This window comes from Daktulosphaira vitifoliae, unplaced genomic scaffold, assembly GCF_025091365.1.
Source record: "Daktulosphaira vitifoliae isolate Bord-2020 unplaced genomic scaffold, ASM2509136v1 Scaffold_4, whole genome shotgun sequence".
NCBI lineage: Eukaryota > Metazoa > Arthropoda > Insecta > Hemiptera > Phylloxeridae > Daktulosphaira > Daktulosphaira vitifoliae.
The window spans coordinates 38,745,267-38,769,588 of NW_026099575.1; the positions used below are offsets into that span (position 1 = coordinate 38,745,267).

At 26.3% G+C, this 24,322-nt stretch overlaps 2 protein-coding genes across 2 annotated transcripts; both read left to right on the top strand.

Moving 5' to 3' along the window:
- The first annotated feature begins 1,758 nt into the window (after positions 1–1,758).
- LOC126903911 (uncharacterized) lies at positions 1,759–14,487 on the top strand. The gene is made up of 3 exons (XM_050682490.1): positions 1,759–1,983; positions 6,641–7,260; positions 13,802–14,487. Exon 2 carries the CDS (start codon positions 6,644–6,646, stop codon positions 7,205–7,207), a length of 564 nt encoding a protein of 187 aa, XP_050538447.1. The 5' UTR covers positions 1,759–1,983; positions 6,641–6,643; the 3' UTR covers positions 7,208–7,260; positions 13,802–14,487.
- Positions 14,488–14,794: 307 nt separating this feature from the next.
- Positions 14,795–20,089, top strand: LOC126903902 (uncharacterized). Its single transcript, XM_050682476.1, has 3 exons — positions 14,795–14,857; positions 18,377–18,498; positions 19,074–20,089. Exons 1-3 carry the CDS (start codon positions 14,814–14,816, stop codon positions 19,973–19,975), a joined length of 1,068 nt encoding a protein of 355 aa, XP_050538433.1. The 5' UTR covers positions 14,795–14,813; the 3' UTR covers positions 19,976–20,089.
- The last annotated feature ends 4,233 nt before the right edge of the window (positions 20,090–24,322 follow it).

Sequence of the window (24,322 nt, forward strand, 5' to 3'; positions counted from 1 at the left end):
TAGATAGAATGGTACAATAAGATTTATACATCTTACAGTAATCTATGGCAAAAAATTGTCTCATTTAAAAGTTAATTTTACCTACTGCATATTAGCGCTCCTGGTGGTCATCAGCTCAAATCACTCATCGGTATGTGATAAAAGGCTCCATTTATCACGATAATCAATAAAGTTCTATCTACAATTGTGATTTCTATCATGATGAACTATCTACAATCGTGTTATGAACTAGATTGCGCTATAGTGCAGTAGTTTTTTATTGTTATTTCGATAAGGAACATTGGTACCGCATAATCAAGCGTCCTTGTATAACCATTGTATCTCTTATCATGTTAACATACAAGGTTCTTAGATAATAAACTTATTATCTATAAATTTTGATTAACGCAAGTTAACAATGGTTTATAACTATCTATTACAAATCTTATCTAGTTGATATTGAAAACAAATTTTTTCCAACACATGAACTGCCAATGAAGATTCGAATTTAACTTGCTTTTTTGCATTTTTTCACCTGTGTTAGAATTTTCAGGAATTGTTATGTTTCGCTAATTTTTTTAAATATAATATATTAGCCACAAATGATCAATTCTTATTCTATAAAAATATAATAACCTAAAAATCATAACTTTTGGACTTGCCTCAGTATAGTTCTAAGGTACAAAATTATTATTTTTAAATATTTATCAAAAAAATAATAATTTAAATAAAATCGCATTTTAAGGTAACAATTAGGTAACTTGGAATGAATTTGTTGAAAATTATGCAACTGACATTTAATATTATTTATCTTATTATTCTTATAAAACTCTCCAGAGAAAGTTTTCTAGTTTTACAAATGCAAAATAGGTCATTCTAGAAATTAATATCTGGTATATTGAAATATTTTAGGACATAAAAATACATTCAATATAATATAGTAATTTTATTATTCCTAAGGTAGCAAAGTTAGTAGATAAAATATATATATTAAGTGTAATATAATTTTACTAAAAAGATTTGGGAGGATATGCAAAAAAAAAAATTAAAATCTCCCTCCAAAATAAATCTTTAGCATATAATAATTTCTGCCACGAAAGGATTTTATTCCCCATTCTCTTTATGATGGCGTAACAGCTATATTAGTTGGAAATTTAGATATTTAGACGTCCGAGTTCAAATTAAATAAATGAAAAAATGGAAGGCTTATCTTCTCAAAATTCATTATACTAACAAAATTAATTTATTGAATTTGTATTTAAAAATCAATAATTTTATAAACAATTAAAATAACGATTTGCACACATAATTTTAATAACGGCAAGAAATCTGATGTACAGACCATGGGAATTCCCACAGAGATATATAGAACTCTTCACGTTAAAAATAAATATATAATAAAGATATATTTTGTAAAGGGTAATGAAACAATTTCTTATAAATTTGGCCTTCCAAGACGCAACCCTGAGAACGGCACTGATATACACTGTATGCTGTTATATTAGCTTAATAATTAAATGTCTAATTGTAACCTGATTATTATACTATGGTAGAATAATTCTTATTCTTTATAGAATATTTTTAATCACATAATTCGTATAATTTTTATACGAGATGATGAATGAATGAAGGAATAGATAAGTATTTTTTTGTGTATTAATATATTGTAAAATTTTAAACTCTTTTAAAATCATGAGTAATTTTCCACTCATGACTGTAGCGCTATAGGTCGAGTTGATCATGCGCTGTTTTAAAGCCTCGTGGACTGCTGAATGTGTAAAACATTTTGAGGCATATGCGAATCGTATTTTGCCGGAAAAGTACTGTTGTTGTTCCATAAAAATCATTTCATTTGTTGTCAACGCGACCGAAACACGATGTTCGACGAATTTCTTATAGTGTTGCATGTTGTTAAACGGTTTCTTTAATAGAGTTAATGTGTAATGATTCATTGATTTGTACGAATGTAGATGTTCCTATTGTGTCGGTGTATTTAAACATCACGTGAGTAAATATTTTAATCGTGTATCATTGCTGTAATATTAATCCGTATGAATGTTAAAATATTATGTATTATATAATGTTATACAGTTTATACTATATTATTATAATATAGCTTCAGTAAAAAGTAATTATTTGGTGATAAAAAATTAAAATATTAGTTTCATTAATCAAAAGGTTTAAAAATTGAATCGAAAAGATGTCTAAATCAATTTAATAAATACATTTAAATAAAAAATACTTCAAAATGATTCTCAATACTAAAGGGTTTCCTTTTTCAAATGCCAAAATTGATGGTATGAAATCATACCTTAAAAAAAACCAAGTCTGTATAAAGGTCAACTTATTATAGGTCATAGGGTGTAATATATTTTTTTGCGGTAAATCATCAATTTTAGTAAAAATTTCAGAACTTATTTTGATTTAAAAAAAATGTTTTTCCAATTCTATTTTTTTTTTTTTGACACAGTACATTTGATTCGATCAATAATTATTTAGTACTTAATATAAAGTATTTCTTACTAAAATAACATATTAGTTGAATTATGCCATTAAAGACATGGACTAATTTAAGAAAAGTGTTATTTAGTATATACTGGTCCGTATTCCTTGGAGTACTTCTAATTTTTTGGATTTTCTTGTGGCAAGCTATACTTTTTTATTTTTATTTTGCAAGACAAATTGTTCAAACATATAAACAATAAGTTTTTTTGTTAAATTAAATCACTAATAAAAAAGGATGGATATCATAAAAAAAAGGTATCTATTATTATCAACAATCATGATTCTGGTGTTAGTATTTTTTACAAGCTTTTAAAAATTACTTTTTTTTTTTGTATTCAGAAAATGTATTTGAATGTCAATAAAAATATTATTCAAAATATTTTTTTGACTATTTGAAAAATGTTTCAAATATACTTTGAGAGAATTGAAAAAAAAAATAGTCTAATTTATATAAAAAAACTATTAGTGTTATCAAAAAAATATTTAATAAATTCTCTCAATAATATTTATAATAAATTGAATTTATATATTAAACTGAGTACCACGACAATTATGACTTAGGACAATTTAGCACAGGTCAGTTCCACGTTAGATAATTTTTATTGTAGGACTTGGTTATTTATAAAATGAGAAAAAAGAAAGTAAAACAGTTCTGTAATATAAAACTATTTTATGTCAATAAATTACAAAAACAAAAGATAACATTATTAAAAATATAAAAGATTTATAAATAATTAAATTTTAACGATTAAGTAATATAATTGACATACTGATATTTTCAAGAAAAATATTAGTAAATGATAAAGCAATATTATCTGCACAAACAATAATAAAAAATTTTCTACAATTTAATTTTTTTAATTTGGTTTTGCTGTCATATATAAAATAAACATAAAAAAAAAATTATTCAGAATATATATTTTTTTTAAGAATTGTGATCACCGTAAAAATACAAAGAAGTATTTATATATAAAGGTATAAATATTTTTATTTTTATACTTTCATTCAAATATTTTAGAAGACCGAGAAACACATATATTTATGAATATTTAAAATTTTTTTTCCATACTTTCTGTGATAATCCGAGCAAACCCCATTCTAAATTATTTGTAGAATCAGAGATTTCGGTTTTTCAAAAATTTTTATCATATTTATAAGTGTAAGGTATAGCTAGTCAATCACCTTATATATTGTTTCTATTTTTCTAATTGTTTGTAATAATTGACCTGTTTCCATACTTACTGAGCTCAGTATATATACTATTGAGTAGTACTTTTGATACAGTTAATATTTCGCTATTAATATTTTTAAAAATTATTTATGCATTTGTAGACTGTTTTAAATCCATATTTTGAAATATTTGTGTTCTAATAATAAAACTTTTTTTTATTATTAAATTTTATTAAAATTACCAGTTACTGTAACATATTTTTACAACATTTTTTAATGAATCGATTACAATTTTAGGATAAATACTTATTGTTGTGGAGTGTGTGTTATAAATGTACACCAGTACAAGCAAGGCGGAGCTAAGAGAAGGTTTGAGGGATAAGCTTCTCAAGTTTTCTATATCTCCCAGAAAGTTAGAAAAATTACATGTATTGTTATATAGAAAGCAAGAAAATTTAATTTCAGTACTTACAAAAAAATTGTTCAACCTCCGCTTATGAGTACAAGTTGTATCCATTCGCATTAGATACGTACTTTGTGTATTAAAATTCATACACCTCAATAATTACTCGCTCTAAAATTATTGATCAATTACATTTTTTTTTTTAGAAAAACTTTAAAAAACAGCTATTATGAAATGTTGAATACATTTCAAATTTTTTATTTTATTTTATTTATTCTTATTATTAAAATTAAATAATGAAAAATATCTTATGATGTGGTTTACAAATTTTAAAATTTTAAAATTGCAAAAAAAAAAAAATAATTCATAATGTTAATTGTATCAAAAGTTATAGGAGTTGTCCACTTAGAGTTTTGTTCCAATTTATATATATATATATATATATATATATAAATGCTGTTTGTGTTTATTTATTAATTAATATCATTAGTTAGTACGAGTGACATAGTGTCATAGATTTCTATACAATTATTAAATTAATTAAAAAGGTAGAGTAATACTAATATTACAACAATTATTTTTTTATAAAATTAAACTAAACTTCTTTCTCTGTTTATATATAAAGACATACAAAAATATAACTGGATTTAAAACGATTGTCATTATCTTTAAATACGGTCAACATAATTAGACAAATATCTGAATGAGTGATTTAACAATATTTAAAGGTCTATAAGTCGATGGAAATTCAAGAGGCAAATCACATTTTTTAGACAATGTCCGTATACTCACTGAATATGTGTGTCCCACGATGTTCTGGTAAGAATAGTGTGTAGATTTGTTAGAGCACCTTGGGACACCCTGTATATTTGTGTATTAAGAAGTTAACTTATATTTCAAAATATATCACAACATATATTAAACTTCGTTTGGGAATCGGCAAGTTTTCTGTCTTATTTATTTATCATTATTTCCCTTTTCACAAAAGTTCGTCCATCGATTTATCTTCAAAGTATTTTAGTAAATAAAATACTATTGGGAAAAGTCCTTCGACCATCTTTATCCACAAAAGAAAAATGTAAATGTTTTGGAAAAGGTTGGGTATTTCGTACTTAACAAAGCACTTCATCCATTTGTATACGTTAAAATTTAAGTTATTTGGAACCTTGAAAAATATCTGGTAATGTCTCTCGGTAAAATTTGTTTGCACGATTAGTTTTTATGAACTCTGCAATATCTCGGCATGAGTCTACCTGATATCTGATCCAATTGGATCTGAGATTAAAAGTTCAAATAATTATCATATCAAACACATGTTATGCATACTTGATCATAAAATTGATTAATTACCGGTATTTTATTTTTTATGCGATCAGAATGGAGAGGATTTTTAAATATTTATTTTATAATAAATGTAACTTTGGTAGAACAAAACTCGTGGTCAGAGTATGTCTTTCTCTTTACACGACGTTTTTGATATGATTTAAAACAGACTAAAGACTAAAACAGAATTGTTCTTGTAATAATTATATGAAAACGCACATAAATACACGTGTGTCATAAATTATAGCGGTGTGACGTGAATAAAAACGAAATTGGTTTTTTAGCGCAGTATATTATTTTACGAAAAGGTAACTTATTTTTTTTGTTGGATATAATCTGAATAATGTAAATGTGTACCACAATAAACCACAGTGATATTATATTGTAGTGAGAAAATAAAAGTGACTCGAGAATTATTTAACATAATTTTTAACTTTATACGGTGTTACACATTACACGGCATATATTTGAACACAAAATCTTAAACTTTCGCGTTCGTCGTATGAGTTTTTAGCGGTGTCGTTCAATTGCCTTAACATTGCTGTTTAACCGCTCAATATAATAACTGTATGAGTAATGAATATAAAAGAGGTATATCGTCTTTGCTTCAGATAAAGTTCATAGGATATTGTATGAAGAGTTTTCAAATGTCTTATACATTGCAAGGGATCGTTGAATGGATTAGATATCCATAAATTTTGATTAAAAACGGTTAGTCGAAACGAATTGCGCGGGCGTTGGTGTAACGTTTTGGTAGAATTTGCGGGGAAAATATTGATTTTATAGAGGTGTTCAAAAATGCGATTAAGAATAATTACAAATGAAATCGATGAATTCGTTTTTTAGTAGAATTGTTTAATTAGCGTGCACCAACGTTACTCGTCGGTGCTTTTAATTGTTTGATAATTGGGATTTGGTAGTTATTGTTTTTAAGTTTAACGTGCAATTTAGGTAAACGTCAAGTTTTGTCGGACGAGGTTGATCTCTTTCAGGGAACAAGTCTGAGTTGATCTTAACGGAACGATTTCAATTAAATTACATTACTTATACATTGTTTTTACGAATACTCGTCTGAAAACTCAATTTTCAAGTAAAAGTGATAATTGCCACTTGGATTTCAATGTCGTATTATTTACGTCAACTGTGAATAAACATTTTTTATGTGTATTATAACCTTTAAAATACGTAGCAAATTAATACGTTTTCCCATAAACGTGTTGTTGTACAATCAATTGATTTTATCTATATTTATCTCGACAGGGCATGTTTAAGACAGTCCGGGCGCAACACGGGGCAGGAGATGTAGCGGCCGAACTTGAATACACTATATTGCCTCAAACCGACGACCGTTCTTCCGGTTCGAGCGGCGATGATGAGCCGTGTGCGGCCGATGGCCGCCGACGTTGTGGCCACCGTGCGGACTTTGGTGACAGCAACAGACGGACCGTAATCATCATTGTGGCCATGTTGGTGTTAGGCTGCGGGGTGGTGGCGGCTGCCGTGTTGGTACCTATACTGCTAGCCGCCCGGCTGGTGAGCATGCCGACGTCCGCACGATTACAGACGTTTGCTGTTGCCGCCTCGGGCGTAGTGCACTCGGCTCGCGGTGACTACGTACAGCTACTGCCCGTCAAGCACGCGGCTCCTGGCACGGTCATTGAATTCGATAGGCTGGCACCACCGCAGCTGCCGCAAATACCACCAAGCCACAGGGCGAGACGATCGGTTGCTGCGTTGACGGCCAAACGGCGCCGAAAGTGGCCAGACAACAACCATTTCCAGAGGTCCGGTGCCAATTTCCGATCTCTGGACTTCCGAATTCCATAACGTTGACCTCAATCGTGCAATGTCAACGAGCAAAACAATCAGAACCTAATAATGTAAGTAGACTAATGTTATTGGCGTAGAATGTTTTCCTGGAAGGAAAAGGTTTTTTTTTTTTTGTTTGGCAACAGTTGAAATGATTATGTTGTGTCGTTAATTTTAATGTTTAGTTTCAAATGTCTTTTGTATTTATAGATCTGTGCGTTTACAGTAGTAGTAATAATAATAGAAGATAAATAAGTAAACAGTTAACTATCTCCAAGGAGAATGTTAGTACCATAATTATAGAGACTTTCGAGTTTAATTGGATTTGGGCGTGTTGACATTCTTGAATTATGGATTTTTTAATCTTTTCGGTTGACACGTATTACATATTTGGAGAAGGCCATTTATTATTTGTTCAATACCAACAGTAGTATTTTTTTTCTAAAAAGGTTCGGTAAAACTTAGAATACCTAAAATTAGACAAGTTTGTTTAATCTTATTTTTACCGTGTAATTGAATTTATTGGCTGTTATTTTTTGTAATTTCTTGGTCGAAACTAAAGATATGAATGATTTATTGAAATGGATCATAAAATTTTGTTGGATATTTTATTCAAATTAATCATATATATGAATATATATTGTTTAAAGAAGCCCACAGTCATGCATTTATTATAATTTCTTGTACTGCAGAGAAAAATTTGGTATATTCGTCTGCTCATAGACATAATAAGAGATCGTGTTAAACAAATCCAATAATTTTATGGATATGATAAAAAAAAAAAATCATTATGACACCATCACTTACAATTTTTTTTTTTTTAGACATTTTTTGTTCGTTACTTATTATTAAATGGTCTTTTCTGTAAAATTACTGACATTAGAAGCAGAAGAGAGTTCTCTAATATATCATCCGACAAATATATGTATATGGGGATCGACGCATCACTACATCCGTCTAATTTACAATATGCATAATATACCAAATGGTCGCCAACATTTTATTGTAATGATATGTTTTCGATGGATTTTATGGTACCTCATGTCTTATTAAAAAAATCGAGACGTTTCATCAGCTAGTATTAGTAGCTTTGACTAAAAGAAGATCTCAACTAATTTATACAGTTGTACGATGGCGTAGCTACTTCAAATATATTTGTACTATTTCAACATTGTGTGATAAATAATAGCCAAAAACAGTACTTTTAGAGAGTATCATATATCCTAGAAATATTTTGTTTTATCGATCGTTCCACGCTAAGGTTGACATTTCTCGTTGTCAAATACCCTTTGGCTATTTTTCAAGCTAAGTTTACACTATAGATTCTTTGATACTTTGAAATAACGCCTCGAGCGCAATGTTTTTGTTTTTAAAGCACTAACGCTTTATTGCTCGATTCTGTAATAGAATGTAACTTAATCCGTTCTCTCCATATACTTAATATATTCTCTACACAGTATGTTATCGACTAGTAATTAAAAATTTTGCGTATAATATTGAAAAACCCCATTTACTGAGGGTGATCAGGATTTCTTGTTGCAGACATTTTCTCGTAATTATTGAAAGCATAAAAGAGTATATCAAATAATAACTTTTCATCGTAACTTATAACTAGTTACAGACATTTTAATATATATAGTGGGTGTGTTGTGTAGGTGGGTATGCGATATAAATATACACCAGTACCAGCTTTACCCCCTCCCACCAGTACATTCCACTCGATGTACTAAAATGCTTGTAAATCAATGAGTACTAATTTTAAAATTGTTGTCGATCCATCATTATTTTGTCCAATAAAAGGGCTAGAAAATAGCTATCTTGAAAAAAATAAAAAAACAGTTTATTTTATTTTATTAGTGATAAATAAAAAAAAATATATCTCGAACACAATCTATGAAGGCAATAATTATTTTTAAAAAAGTTTCAACGCAATGATTATTGGATTAAAATTTACTAGAGTCGTCAATTAAATCTGGTTCACCTTGTATACATTTTAATGAGCACAAAATATCATATTCTTGGCACATATTTATTTTTGATTTTTCATCACCTCATCAGGTAAACCTAAAGTAAATCTTTGCAATTTTGTGTACGAAAGTAACTGAAATTCATTTTTACCTGTAACGAAATTTTATATCATTAGCGATTTCCATTTCAGTAAATAATTTATTCAGAAGTGTTTTGTACATTAATATTGTGACCGCATAATAAAATAAAATAGATGGAACGAAAGGTCAATGTATATTATTTAGGGTAGCAGCATTACATTATGACCTATACGGTCAAAATATAATTTTCATTCTGTTATTTTCAGTATTTAAATTAGAAGCATAAAATCCTTTAGCAGAAACAAATTTTGTAACCTTATTAGTTATATTTTTAAGGGTGCGTTTGAAAAGATCATTCTTCAGAAACTTTGAAATCTGAACTCAAATACTAGAAAACACACCCTAATTGTTATTACACTTGACATTTCTAGAAACTGTAGGTAACACTTGATGTTTATGGAAGGTTTTCTGTTATCTCTTATTCGAACAACAACAATGGGTTATGTCGTGAAAACTAATGGGATAGACACACCCATTCCATAAAAGTAGCAAAATAACATGTATGAGAGGGAAAAGTCGAGGTATGAAAGTCCCGTGTTCATAAAACTCATATGGCGTTCAAGGCAGATGCTTTAGGCAATTTTGTTTTTAATGTATTGTGGCTTAGCAAAATGTCTGTTAGATTCACATTTTTAGTCATTTCTATTACGTAACGCGGTTTATGTGTGTGTCTCAATCAACGAATGGTATCTTAAAAGAGGGTGAAAAAATAGCAGTGTTGCAGAAAGTATCCAGAAAAACTAGCCTTGTACGTGTTATATCAAAAGAGTCGCATCAATTAAATTTTCAAATTCGTTTTCGACTTTCTTCTTTTCTTTTCTTTAGAATGAAGTACTTACTAATCTTGAGTTTATCTCGAGTATATGCTCCGTGAAGTTTTTCTCTTAGTAGACTTTTTTTAGAATTATTTACTCGATCATTAAAAACTACTTCATTAAGTTTATGGAGTTTTAAATTATGAATGTTAGATAAATTGAATAACCTATCGGTAAATTTATTTAAAAATAATATTTCATTAAAATGTGTCTTAATAAACTAATAAATCATAGTGTGTTTGAAGTTTGTATAGTTTCCTTTAAAATGAAAAACGTGGATACTAGATTTTGTTTTAAAGTTTTTTAGTAGGTAGTAATAACAACAGTCGCATCGGAATAAATATAATTTTGTAAAATGTTTCACGAGGTCAAACTAAAAATTCAGGAAATTTTAATACAATTGATATATTGATTAATAGGTGTTTTGTAATGTCATTACGAGATGTGATCGATTAATTGTTGTTATATAACTTTAACTTTATTTATAATTAAATAATTGTATCTATTATGTAAAAAGCCTGATTAAGAAACCTCCTTCTTCGAGAGAGGCTGTTAATGGGCCTAAAAAATTATATAGAAAAAAAAAGAATCATGTATTAATACTATACAAGGGGCGTCATAAATTAAAATTGTCATTAAAATAGATTCAACCACTATATTGAAATGTAAATTTTCAATTTTTTCATTAAACTATAGTGAAACCTTCTTTAAACGGATCATCTAGTAGACAAAAACCTTTTTTAAATGGAAAAATTCTACGGCTGTGGTTTTTTATAGATTAAATTTAACGTCAATTAAACGGATACCTCTTCTAAATGAAAACATTTCCTAACGGAAAAACAGTTTGGTCCGCGGCGTTTTTCTGTATTAAAAAAAAAATATTTCATTAAATAAAACGTTTATTGAGTAAATTATTTAATAACTGTTGAGAATCATTTTCTTATTATTTAGAGAATTTTAATGGTCAGTAAGTAGTTTTAAGAGCAAAAAGGGGATGAAATAATACCAAATTTCTGAACAATTCATAGTAAAAAAACTTTTTATTCCAATATGCTTCTGTAAAGATTTTTTTTTATAGATATAGTCATTTATATTTTATTGTGATCATAATATGTTTAATTGGTGTTCATAGCGTTTGTAAAATTGTAGTTCAGTTTGGTAATTAACCCTAATATCGATTTTGTATCTTTAGAGTTAATTTCATTACATTTTTTGAAAACTACTTTAATTATTGAAAGATATAATCCCTTTTTGTAATTACGATTTGTTGGCTACTCATTTAATTTATAATCTAAAAACGAAAACCGAGTTAGTTATGATCAAATAACGTATTCTTGGGAATTCATTAAAAGATTAAACATTTTATGGTACTCTTGCAAATTACAGTGGATTATTGTTTTAATAATTCTGTATACGTGTATTCTTAATTCGGCGAAATTCAATATTTCTCTTTGTGTATATGTAAGTGAATCTAACTCTCTGCTTCATACAACAAGGTGAAATTAATAACATAGAAAAGTATAGTTTTAGATAAATTTGCATTATCTTACATGCATTACAGGTATACAAAATAATTCTTTTGACGCTAGACACACGATCCCTCTTAAAATAATGATTATTTTTAGACTGTTATTTTTGATAATTTTTAGTTCATATATTTATCGATTACCAGATTCATTATTTTTTTAATTCATCTCTTATACCTTATAGAGGATTCCTTATAACTTGTCAAGATTTATTTTACATTATACATTTATAAATGTCTATAGAATAAAAAACTACGTAATTATGAAAATATCTCATTGAATTATTTTGAGAGTACGCGATGAAAGTTTTTCTATGTAAGATTTTTAATGAAAAAGATGTATTTGATAAATCTTATATTAAAAATCCATAAATTTTACAGGTTTTTATCAGGTTCTATAACGGATGCTATAAGTTTTTTTCATTTTAAAGTTGAATTTTTTTGCTAATTTTACAATAACATTTTCCCATGTAACTTTTACTCGAGAAGATGTCATATTTTATCATCATTCTGTTGTACATATGTGTATATAGGTACATCAGAAGTAAACTATGAGAAAACTTTTGGAAATAGTTTCAGCCATTTTCGAAAAAAAATCCGACTTATTATAGTTTACCTATTGTATACAGATATTTAGTGAAATTGAGTCAATATTTTCGCTATTTTTAAATAGTTTTTTGTAGTTGATAATTAACTACAATTGAAAAACTTTTACAATTGAAATCATCAATTTCTAAATTTTGTTTTATAAATTTTTAAGTTGGTATCTAATTGTGATTTGTGTATTCTTCTGATAATATGTAAAACAATTTTTAATGTACTAATATGTTTTTCATCTCAGTTAAAGTGAACATAGTTTTAGCGAAAACTCTTCAAGTACAAGTACTATAGTACTGTTGTGGATACTAAAACCAAGTCATCCATCTCACTTGAAAGGTTTTTAAAAAAGATCTGAAGTACTGCGGAGGTATTGTGATAACAATAATTCTCATTTACGCGGCCTGGCATAACTAATAGTGTTATGTATATATTTTTTGTTTTAAAATTCCTTTATTTATCAAAAAAAAAACCGATACATATCAAAAACGAGTAGTTAAAATACTACTTGGAGAGTTTTAAATGAAATTTTGACCGAAACTTAAATAAAATGCCTTAACTATGCAGCGTTAGGTATTTTATTTTGTACTCTCCTTATAAAAGTTCTCAAGTTATTTATGAACTATTGTCAATAAGGGATAAAACTTCTTCGGTGAATTTTAATCTAAAGTAATAGTATAAAGTCATTTTCGTACAAAGTATAAAATAAGTGGACTCTGTTAGACTAAATGGGATGTCGGTATAAGTTGAAAAATTAGCCTAAAATATTTCTTGTGCTATATTTAGCTTAACTTCCACTTATCGTGAGAATATTGGAAAGGTTGTGATGTTTGTTTTTAATATGTAATTTTTGTTTATGACATAAGAACGTTGCCAGACAATTTTCACTGTGCTCGAGTATTTTGGGTCCTTATATGATTTTATATTATTTGTGTATGAAAATGAAAATGTTAGGGGAGATTCATCATCAAATTATCATATTATTCTTGGATTGTGATGTTCCATATCTCAAATCTCTTTAATTTATAAAATACTTTAATTAAAATTACTAAATTAGATTTTTTTTTTATGAATTATAGTCCCTAAAATATTTCCTTAAATGTATAATATTTAAAAAAATAATTATGTTTTTGGGGAAACCAAACCTGGGCTAGGGTAAATTTAAGGTATGCCTGGTTCGGTCAGGACTCCATGTAGCTACGTGCCTGCCATGACACAATATCTATTAGCCTTTTTATCACATTGAAAATGAATAGGGAATTATTAATTAAGAAAGCCTACATAGCTCAGAGGAGGTTCGATTCCGTAGTATGGGACAGTACTGTGTAGGCAATCCTACCCACCTGCCACAAGCAATAGCTATTCAGAGAGGACATTAAACATAAAAAAATATTATACAAAGTAAGGAAGTGAATGTTTATTCAAATACGGCCAACAACGTTTTTGAATGTTGTACTAATGTTCTTTTTAAAATACATTTTTAAAAATTTTTTTAAAGTAGATATCGAATTTTGAGAATAAATGTTGTTTCTTCGTTGTATTGAATATGTTTATTTTATTTTTACAGATATATTTAATTGGTGGTTTAGAAATCATAATAAAAAATATGACCAGAAATATTTGTTTGTAAATAAATTGCTCTACATCGATATAACATGAATCAAACAAGTAAATATTAAAATCAAATATAAGTACGATGGATTTTTTAATGAATTGCAGTAGAAGTTCTTTGATGTATGACATTCTTGGATGATATTGAATCAATAGCTAATATTTGATGATATTCTGAAAAAAATTGAATCGAGTCAGCAAGCAATTATATCACAAAAGGTATGAAACAAAATTACTTATGTGGTATCAATTTTAATGACAAAATTTTCATTAGACGACATTGAAAATTATTTATGCTAAGATAAGATATAACAATCTACGATCAGAGTAAAATTTAAAATAATGGAAATTTGATCGGTAATGTGGAATTTGTTATGTGATGAAGTCACTTTACATTGGATGACTAATTTATCTTATACCTCTTGATTAAAATGTGACAACGAACAGAAGTCAATTTAAAGACTCAAATATGTATTATACTAAGTTGTAATGCAAACAAATTTAGTGTATAATATATGTATTGATAAATAGAAATGTGTATTTTGTATATTAAAGTTCAAATATATTTATTGTTCATAAAAATAACAAATTAAATTATTGTATTGAATATTAATGCATTGTTATTAATCATATTGTACTTTTTTTTGCACAATATATCAAATATATATATACAAATTATGTATAAATACTATATTTAATATTATACACTAATATTTTTTTACATAGATTTTGAAAAATACTAAAATTGATTTTTTCTGATTTAATAAATTGTTGATTTTTTAAAGCAAATACTCCAAAATCAATATTTTTCCTTTTTTCCTTAATGTTTAAAGTGAGTTATAAAAGTTCAAAACATCTAGGTACTTTGTTGAAATAATTTATTACAGCACAGTAAATTTTTATAACTTTATTATTGTGTTGGCTTGATTAATTTTTTCCTGACTAAATGTTGTCTATTAGTAAGAAGAATGTCTTTATGTTGCAATTTATTGAAAAATACAAATATTTTGAAGTACGTATCAAATTTAAATATTAACTTGCATATATGTCATTTTTTATGCTTCTACCTGTTAAAAGTAAAAAAAGCCAACGGGTCAGTAGCTCAAATAATGGGTGTTCTAACATACAATTTTATTATTGAAAATCATTCATGACACATGACATTACAATATCTCGAAAGAGTACTTTATACAATTATATTATGTCCATTATTTGTATGAAAATATAGTAATTTGTTAGACAAATATTACAATTTTATTATAATTGTAGAATTAAAAATTTCTTTTCCCATAGTTTTGTTTAATGGTTATATGTTTTTCAAACAAATTAATATCTATTAAAACTACAAAAATAGTTCTTGTAAATTAAAGTATGTCAAAAAATATCTATCGGAGAATATCATTATTGAAATTCAATAAAAATCTGCAATAATTCAATGAGTTAGTGCTGAGTTTTTATTAAAATATATCAATCGTCTATTGCACAAGATAGGTAAGTGACAGTTTTGGAGAAAAAGGTATAGAATTATTATTAAGAACTTTAAGCGTCTATTGGTATACTAGTAATAAACGTATAATTATTGGAGTACTATTATTTTATAGTATTTTAAAATGATAAATGAATATGCAAAACCATTTTTTCTTAATTAAATATTCTTTTATATATGGTATGATACTTTATTTCTTAATAACATTTTTTAATTTTGTATTTAAAGGTTTTGATAATCCTTTACTTGTTCTATCTATATCGTATACTATTACCAATAAGACACATTTTTACATTTTCTAATCGATAAACACTTAATTTTAGAGAAGTTATTTCATTGTAAGTTCTATTATGATTATTTTAGCTTTTAATATCTCTCAAAACAATAATTTTGTTGAGAATTTTATTAGTTAATTATGTATCTCTATTTATCCGTTATAGATTTTTTTTTATATTAATCCTTTATGAGTTATAAAGGTTCTAACTTTATATTTTTAATTAGCTATATGTATTATTAAGTAGCTTATTAAATAGAAAATTATGCGATTAATTAATAAATTAATGAATAACATTTGATTAATTTTAAATTAATGATAACAACATTTGGACCAGTATTTCAGAAGTTCTTAACATTTTAAAGTATTGACTAGAAGTGAGGTGTGGTCGTTACTATAATTATCATTAAAAATTTATTGTCCTCATTTGTGCTCCGCATGTATAAAAATGATAGTAACTTCAAAAATACTGGTTGGAAATTTTTCAACTAGATATTTTTTTATTATTTAAGATAGTCAAACATGTTGTTATTAAAAAAAAAAAATTGATACCATTATATGGAATAAGGAATAAACCAAAAATTATTTTATAACAGATAAATGAAAATTAAAATGTAACTAATAAAAGCCAAAACATAAAATTCTTATTAATTTTTTTTCTATTAGAAATTGAGTGGTTAGCGCAAAAAGACTTCAACTTGTATATTAGCATCTGTCTATGCGAATACTCAGCTTCTACTGCATAAAATCATTTATATCATGTTATATTTAGTTCAAAAAATCACCCTTAGAAGTTGAAAAATATACTGAAATTTTTTAAACAAGATAAATATAAATACTTTTAGACAGGTGTTTTGTAGTTTTAATGTTTATTTAATTAATTTATTAAAAAGTGACTTTAGGGATCTCTTTTTTTAAAAAATAAGTTGATCTGAATAATTCAATTTACTATAAACACAATTTTATTGAAGCGTTTTATAACAGTGATCCTAATCACTGACAGATATCAATTTAATGTCTGACAGTGCCCTCAATGTCAGGTACCCACGTTGTCGTACCCCGTTTTTCTAAGTTTTTTTGTGTCAGTAAAATATATAATTTAACTTGACCGATTAACAATACTCAACAATACGTCAAACACACTGAATTTAATTTAAATTAATAGTGTCATAAATTGAAAAAATCCTCCATAATTTCCATAAGAAAAAAAAAATTATCAAAAACTATAAATGTTAGAAAAATAGTCAATATGTGATATTTTTAGTTTTCCCTTTATATTGAAATAACTTTTAAAAAACTAAATGGATCAATACAAAATTTTTATTTATTTTACTTAGAAATTTATCTGTTGATTACATATTTTGTTTGAAAAAAGAGCAAAGTATTTTGGGGTTCTCCATCTAATTATAGCACTAATGGTAACAATATTATTTAACGTGGAAATTAAAAAAAAAAACCTTTAAATACTTTAAATTGAAAAAAATCGAGCATATATTCTGTTAACATGAATCAGGAAGTTCAAACCTCTATTACTTACGTAAAAATAAAAATCTAATAGCTAATTTTTTCAAAAGTTAAATACACCTTAAGAAGAAATTTTTGACAACTTTTTAGAAATTTTCGTTCAGACACGTTTAAATTATAGACAGTTAAAATTAGAAATATGTAGGATTTCACTATGTTTAAGACCTTAAAACTTAAATAAAAAAATGTATATTGATCTAAAAAGAGTATAGGTCAAATTGATATGGACTACATTATAATTAAAAACAATGATTGTGATATATTTGTTTTATTAGACAAAAATATATTGTTTTTTTTGGAAAATTAAATAGTTTCTACTGGGTTAAAACATTGTGATACATAATTAAAATACTTATAAAAAGTAACTAAATTGTAAATATTTATAATTTTATTTTTACCAAGAGCTCAAATACAATATCCTGAACCCCCCGTAGTATTATATGACTTTTTCTAACGAATACCTAAAGTAAAAAAAAAATATATAAACAAAAACACCTTTAAAGAGAAATGATGAAAGTTTAAATTATTTCTAAACTTTAAACTACAACCAAACCAAACTATAGTAGCACATAAGTTAGGTGTTTCACATGAAATGACCCAACTTCTTTAAACCTAAATCAAATTTTAGCTAATACAATGTACTTTTAAACATATTCAAAGAAAATCTATTTGAAAAAAAAAATGTATAGACTGAAATTTTAATACTACTTATAATAGCAACCAATTTATTTATTTTTGGAAAGCAATTATTAACATTGTAAATGAGATTTAGTTTGTGTTTTGTTCAAGACAGTTTTTTTGTGGTGTACATACGAATTGATTTTTTTAAAATTATAAATTATTTTTTGCGTAATAATATTCAATATTTCTGTAAAACTATTAAAAAAAAGATACTATATTGAAATGGCTCAAGGTTTTTCAAGTGACGACAGCTTAAACGAATGTCCAAGTTCGTCAAATGGTTTCAATAATTTTGGGATGGAAAATTCTTCATTAAAAAAAAAAAAGAACGAATCGTCCAATAAAATTGGATTTAATGAAAAAAAGTAATTTCTTAAAAAGTAAAATTTATCGATATTGAAGAATATTTTTTGAACCGTAACTATTAAAATAAATTCTTAAAAATTAGGCTGTAAAAATGTGTATTAAATATCTCGTGAGAATTAAAATATATTGTATGTGTAAAATATATGTATAATATATTTAACTATTTAACATTTATTAAATAAATCATGAATTAAATTAAGATGTCACAGACTAAAGTGTAACTCTGATCGCTATAAGTTTGATGTAAGCTCAAATTTGAAAAGGAAAAAAGTCAAAATGTTAAATGAACGAAAATTTAAAGTCAGAAAAGTTGATTCCCTTGGTGAGTAAATTCAGTATAATACTTAATTATTTGACTTTACTATGAAACAAGTTAATAAACAAATTTGCAATATGTAATATTAATACTCATTGAGAAATATTATTATTAATGGTTCGATTTAATTTTATCATGTAAAGGATTAATTATTTACAATGGTTTATTTATAGTTTTATGTTTAAAATTAAATTATCAAAATGATATCTAATTTAAGTATTTATTCATTTTTCAAGAATTAAATTCAATTTTAGATTATATTATAGTCAAAAAATTCTTCTTGTTATATTTAAAGAAAATAATTGTTAAAATAAAAAATTGTTAAATAAATTTCAAAAATATTAAGTGAAAAATATGTAAGCTTTAATTATCTTCTAATTTAACTACAAGAAATCTCGGCCATCTATAAACTTTTATCATAAATAAAATTGAAGTTTAATACAAAATAAATAAACAAAATTTTACATGTAACGATTAACTATTTTCCGTTTTTATGAGTTTTTTGACAATAATTAAGTAAATAAATATAGTATAATTTTGAGAATAAAATGATTGATTTTTTAAATATTATATTAAATCAGATATAAAAATTTCAAAGGAGAAAGAGCAACCATTTTCATCTACTGTCAATGAAGATGAAATTAGATCTGATGTCTATTTGGAATCACGCTTAAATAGATATGGACAATATGATGGATTTCATGGCGAAAGAGAGTTTACTCTAGTAGCCAATACTGATATTGTTATAAATACAGCCTCGGAGTTGATGGAAAATAGTTCAGGCAAAAGTGAATTGGAGGTATTTAATGGTGATAGTCAAACTGATTGGACTTTGAATGATGGAAATGGACATGAAAATGAGCAAGGTTGTTTCGATAGTAGTCTGATGACAGACTTGGATAGTTACATAGGTTACGATGGATTTCATGGCGAAAGAGAGTTTACTTTAGTAACCAATACCGAAACTATTATAGATACAGCTTCGGGTTTGGTAGAAAATAGTTTCGATAACATGACACATAATTATATTAATGATGATAATCAAGGTGAATTGACTTTGAATGTTGGAAATGGACTTAAAAACGAGTCGAGTAATTTTGATACTAGTCCGAGAACTAACTTGGATAGTAACGATGGTTATGATGGTATTTACGGCGAAAGAGAGTATAATTTAGTAGCCAAAACCGAAAATGTTATGGCTGGAAACGCGGAGTCAATAGAAAATAGTTCCGACAATGATGAACTGGATGATAGCGATGATGAGGATCAAGAACAATCGGCATTGAATATTGTACAAAGTCAGAAGAACGTACTAGAAGATTTTTATACAATTTTGAGGTCAAATTTGGATGGTTATGATGTTTATGAGAGTTTCTATAACGAAAAATTTTCGCTTGTAGTATTTAACGGAAATAATTTTATTTTTATTGTTTTTTATTTTGAATCAGTCATTATTTTTGGATTGGTTGTATCTTTATTTTGAAATAATAATTTATTTGATTTTTGTATGAAATAAAATTTTCATACACTACTTGTTTCATGTTCTTTTTTAAATTTATTTTTTTGTAGAGTTTATAAAAAATTCAATTATATTAAGTTTTAGTTTCGATGCGAAGCCGAGAAAGTATTAGTTTTTCTATGATATATTTTTTTTTTGTGTCTATTACCACTTTTTCTCAGCTTTCATCGAACCGATTTCTTTCAACGATACGTCAAAAGATCATAAATCGTATCTAGTCAAAGACATTACCCTCAAAAATTGAAAAAATTTCCCTCGTTCCCCGTTAATAGGAGAAATCACCAAAAAAATTGNACATAAGGTTTCGTCCTCCCATTGCATTATGTTAGTTTACGTTGGGTTTCATCGTTCTCCCCCACCATTACATTAGGTTAGTTTACGTTAGATTTAATCCCCCCGTACACTTCCTCCACCGCAAGGAAGGTGAGTGGGTGAGGCGGGGGGGGCCCAGCTCTCTCCAAATTACCCTACTGGTATATTTTTTTTTATAAATCTAACCCTTTAATTGCTCACAGGCAAGGATTCAAAATAACAACTTTTTCACAAAAAAATAACTTTTTCAGTTTAACTTTTGAAAGTATTCCGGAAAGTCTGACAATTTTATATATATCTTAAATTAAAGCTAATGTAATGTACTTTATTATGGAAAAAAAAATTTTGGACTTTATTTTTTCTTCACGGTGAAAATGGCTACCAAATACTATTTTTGTGTGAAAATTCTCGATTTTATTTTTTACATTTTTAACTTTATAATGCTGTAACTTATTGAAAAGTGTATGGATCAATACAATTTTTTTATGAAAAATAATTTTATATCCTTTTGTCATTCGACATACTTTACCTTAATCAGGATATTAATAAGGAAATAGCAGAACATGTAGCTTTTGGAATAATCCATGAATTTTTTAAAATTAAACACTATCTATATGATTGAAACATTATTTTATGATCTTATGTTGTTGGATATTATTATGGTAGATTGTAAGTTAAATGTTTCTTTTTGTGAAAAAATATTTTCTTAATCTAACCGCTTAAAAAATAATAGTGTATTAAATTAAAATAAATATTATAATAAGTTTTTTTAACTGTTATGCTCTATTGAATTTCATAGAATCGCAATGTGGCTTTTAAATACAATAACAATTTAATAAAGGTAGTTTACTTAATTATAAATGAATTTAATTTAAAATTTAATTTCATAAGTTTTTATGAAAACTTTGATTTTAGCTAGCTTTATTTTATATTTTTATCATTGAACAGATATTATATCTGACTAGAAAAATTAATTTGAAAACTTTTTAAACTTACGTCAACAACTTTGTTTATTTATTGGTTGAAATTCTTAAGTTTTGTTATCAAAATAAGTCATTTTGTTTGCTGACAACTGAGTGTTAAAATTGGCTTAACCGGTAAACGATTTTGCAACTTTCAGATTTTGGTTTACGTTTCATATTTTTTTTTTACATTCTTTGATGCTTATATTTAACTTTGAAAGGAATTAAAAACTTTTTTCGTTAAGAAGGTAAACAATTCATATTTTATTGTTAAAGTAAGTTATAACTTATAATTCAAACTTATAACAACACGGCGGAAAATATTTTGTATTACTAAACCCTATTAGATCACTGTTCGACTTACATTTTGTAAAAACTACTATATTGTTATAATTTCATAAATTAAATCCATTAGTTAGACTTCATATTTAATATTTAGGGATTTAATTTTTGTTTAAACGCTACACTAAACAAAAAACTACGGTCAAAATGGGAATAGTTTCATAAATAAATTTATACATACAGAATGTTTTTTTACGCTAGCCATTCGATTTCTCTTAAAATAAATAATTAGAAATCAAGGATATCCCTGATAACTTTTATGAGTGTTTTAATGACTTTTTTAATGACAATATAAAAATTTTACTAGCTAATAAATTAAAAATGATCTAATTATGAAATTGACTAGACGATAGCAACTGTTGGGTCAGTACTTCGAGAGTTATTAACATTTTTATACCTAAGCGGATGCAGGTGAGGCCGAAAAATGTTTTATGATAAATATTGTTAAACGACTCACCTCCAGTCTATATTTTAATATGGAAATTAAACGGAAATAATTGGTTAAAAGTTATTATCGATCAGTAATTTTTTAACTAATCATTTTTTATTTTACTGGCTATTTAAATATGTACGTTGCCTTAAAAAAATTGATACCCTTATAATGTGTATAGAATGTGTAGGCAAGTAAAAGCACATTGGAGGTAATGCCTACAATCATTTTTTATGAACTCATTATCTTTTGATGATATTTTTTTTATGAAAAAATTTATTTTGATAAAGAGATGTACGAGGCAGATAAAACAGTTCAATAATTAGAGCAAGTACATTTTTAAATTATTACACAAAATATTTAACTTCGAGTACTTATAGTTGGTTTGCACAAGATATCATTAATTTTTATTCAATGCTAAAATATTTCATTATATTAGAGATGAATAATATTGTAGATACATACATTCAAATCTATTATATTTATATATGTACTTTACATTTATTGTAACGTAGCATTTTTTAATGACATACAATACAATTTTATCCGTAGTGTAGTATAATTTATGACTGTTGAATTAATGTTTCGTAAAGAATTTTTTTTTTTTTTATAATAGCCGCGTTTATTCAAATGAATGCATCCCAAGGAACCAATAGAAATACATACAAATAAACACCATTTATTTATTTGAAACTAAAAACCAGAAGGCTTTTAAAGTACATCATTTAAATAATTCATGTCGGCCTAATAGCAAGAATAAAAAATCTAGCATATTGAGTTAACTTTATTCTCCCAGAAAAATTAATTAAAACGAATCTAATAGACTATGCCGTTTTAATTATTTGATTTTCCGACATAGCCCTAGTAATTCATTGCTACTCTCAGAACTCTCAAAGTTTTCAAATCTAATTATCCGGTACAATAAAAATGATCTCTACGAAACTAAGTGGAATTTTATTGAGCATTATTTTTATAAATAGCCCGACGTGTGCACAATACAGTTATATTAATACATATCATACAGCTCATAAAACAAAGCTTTCCGGTCTTTTCATAAAACGGAAGTGTGAGCGTAAAGTATAATGCCAAAGTTCAATTATTTCTCTTATTATTTATGTGACACAATTTTGCCAAACCAAGCGCGTATCGAATACAACAGCTTCTCGAATATGGTTAAACTGCAGTACTTTCCTATCTTCATTATTATATTACTATTGTTTTATGCTAAGAAATAGCATTAAATTATAATATCTCTACTTCTTGAAAGGTTATTTTGTATAGTGTTATCACTAAATGAATAGAATATCTTGTCGTGATTTACTATACATGTAATAATAGAAAACCGAGTTTATACACGTATGATTAACAATATTAATTAATAAAAAAAAATTGTTATTTTTATAAACCCTATATATCAATGTGTTAATTGAGGTAAGACGGTGTAAGATGGCCATGTTAGTCATTCACTTCTGTGAATGGATTTAAAATCTGAAATTCGCATGAGAAATACTACGATAACTATACTAATCCAAAAAATTGTTTCAATCGTCTCTTAGAGGTAAAATATAAGTTGTTCGGAAAATTTTAATTTTTGGTTTTATGTTAGTCCTTAAATGGTACAGTGAAAAAATGTAACATTTTTAGTACAGTGCGCTTCATTTTATAATGATAATTTAACCGTTATTGATCAACTATTTCAATTATAAATTTTTTAATAATAATATATATGACACAGATAATTAAATTAAACATTTATGTTTACATAAAAGTATTATTGGTATTATTTTAATGAAAGTTTTGCAAGTAAAATAAAGTTCGAGTGAAAAAACATTTTTTAGGTAGAAATAATTTATGACAAAAATACTGTATTAAATTTTTATTATTCAATATTTTATTATAAGTCATTTTTATTTTTTAAATTTTGTAACATTTCAACAATAATCATATGTAATTAACTTAAGATAGGTAACCTTTTTTGAAAAAGTAAAAACAATTTTATTCAACGAAATAAATTGCTAAAATAGGTGTTTTACGTTGATAATGGTAACTTTGTTTTCAAAACACGCACTTATGATTTTTTAGTTGATCTAACACATCCACACCTCCTATAGTACTATTGTAATACGAAATTATTTTTGGCTTTCGTGCTATCTTCATTGAAATCTTTATGACGGTCATAGAAGAAATTCACATAGCTGCTCTATTTGGTTTAGTTACATAAGATATAAGAGTTGAATTTTTAGTATACCCGTATGTAGTAGAGTC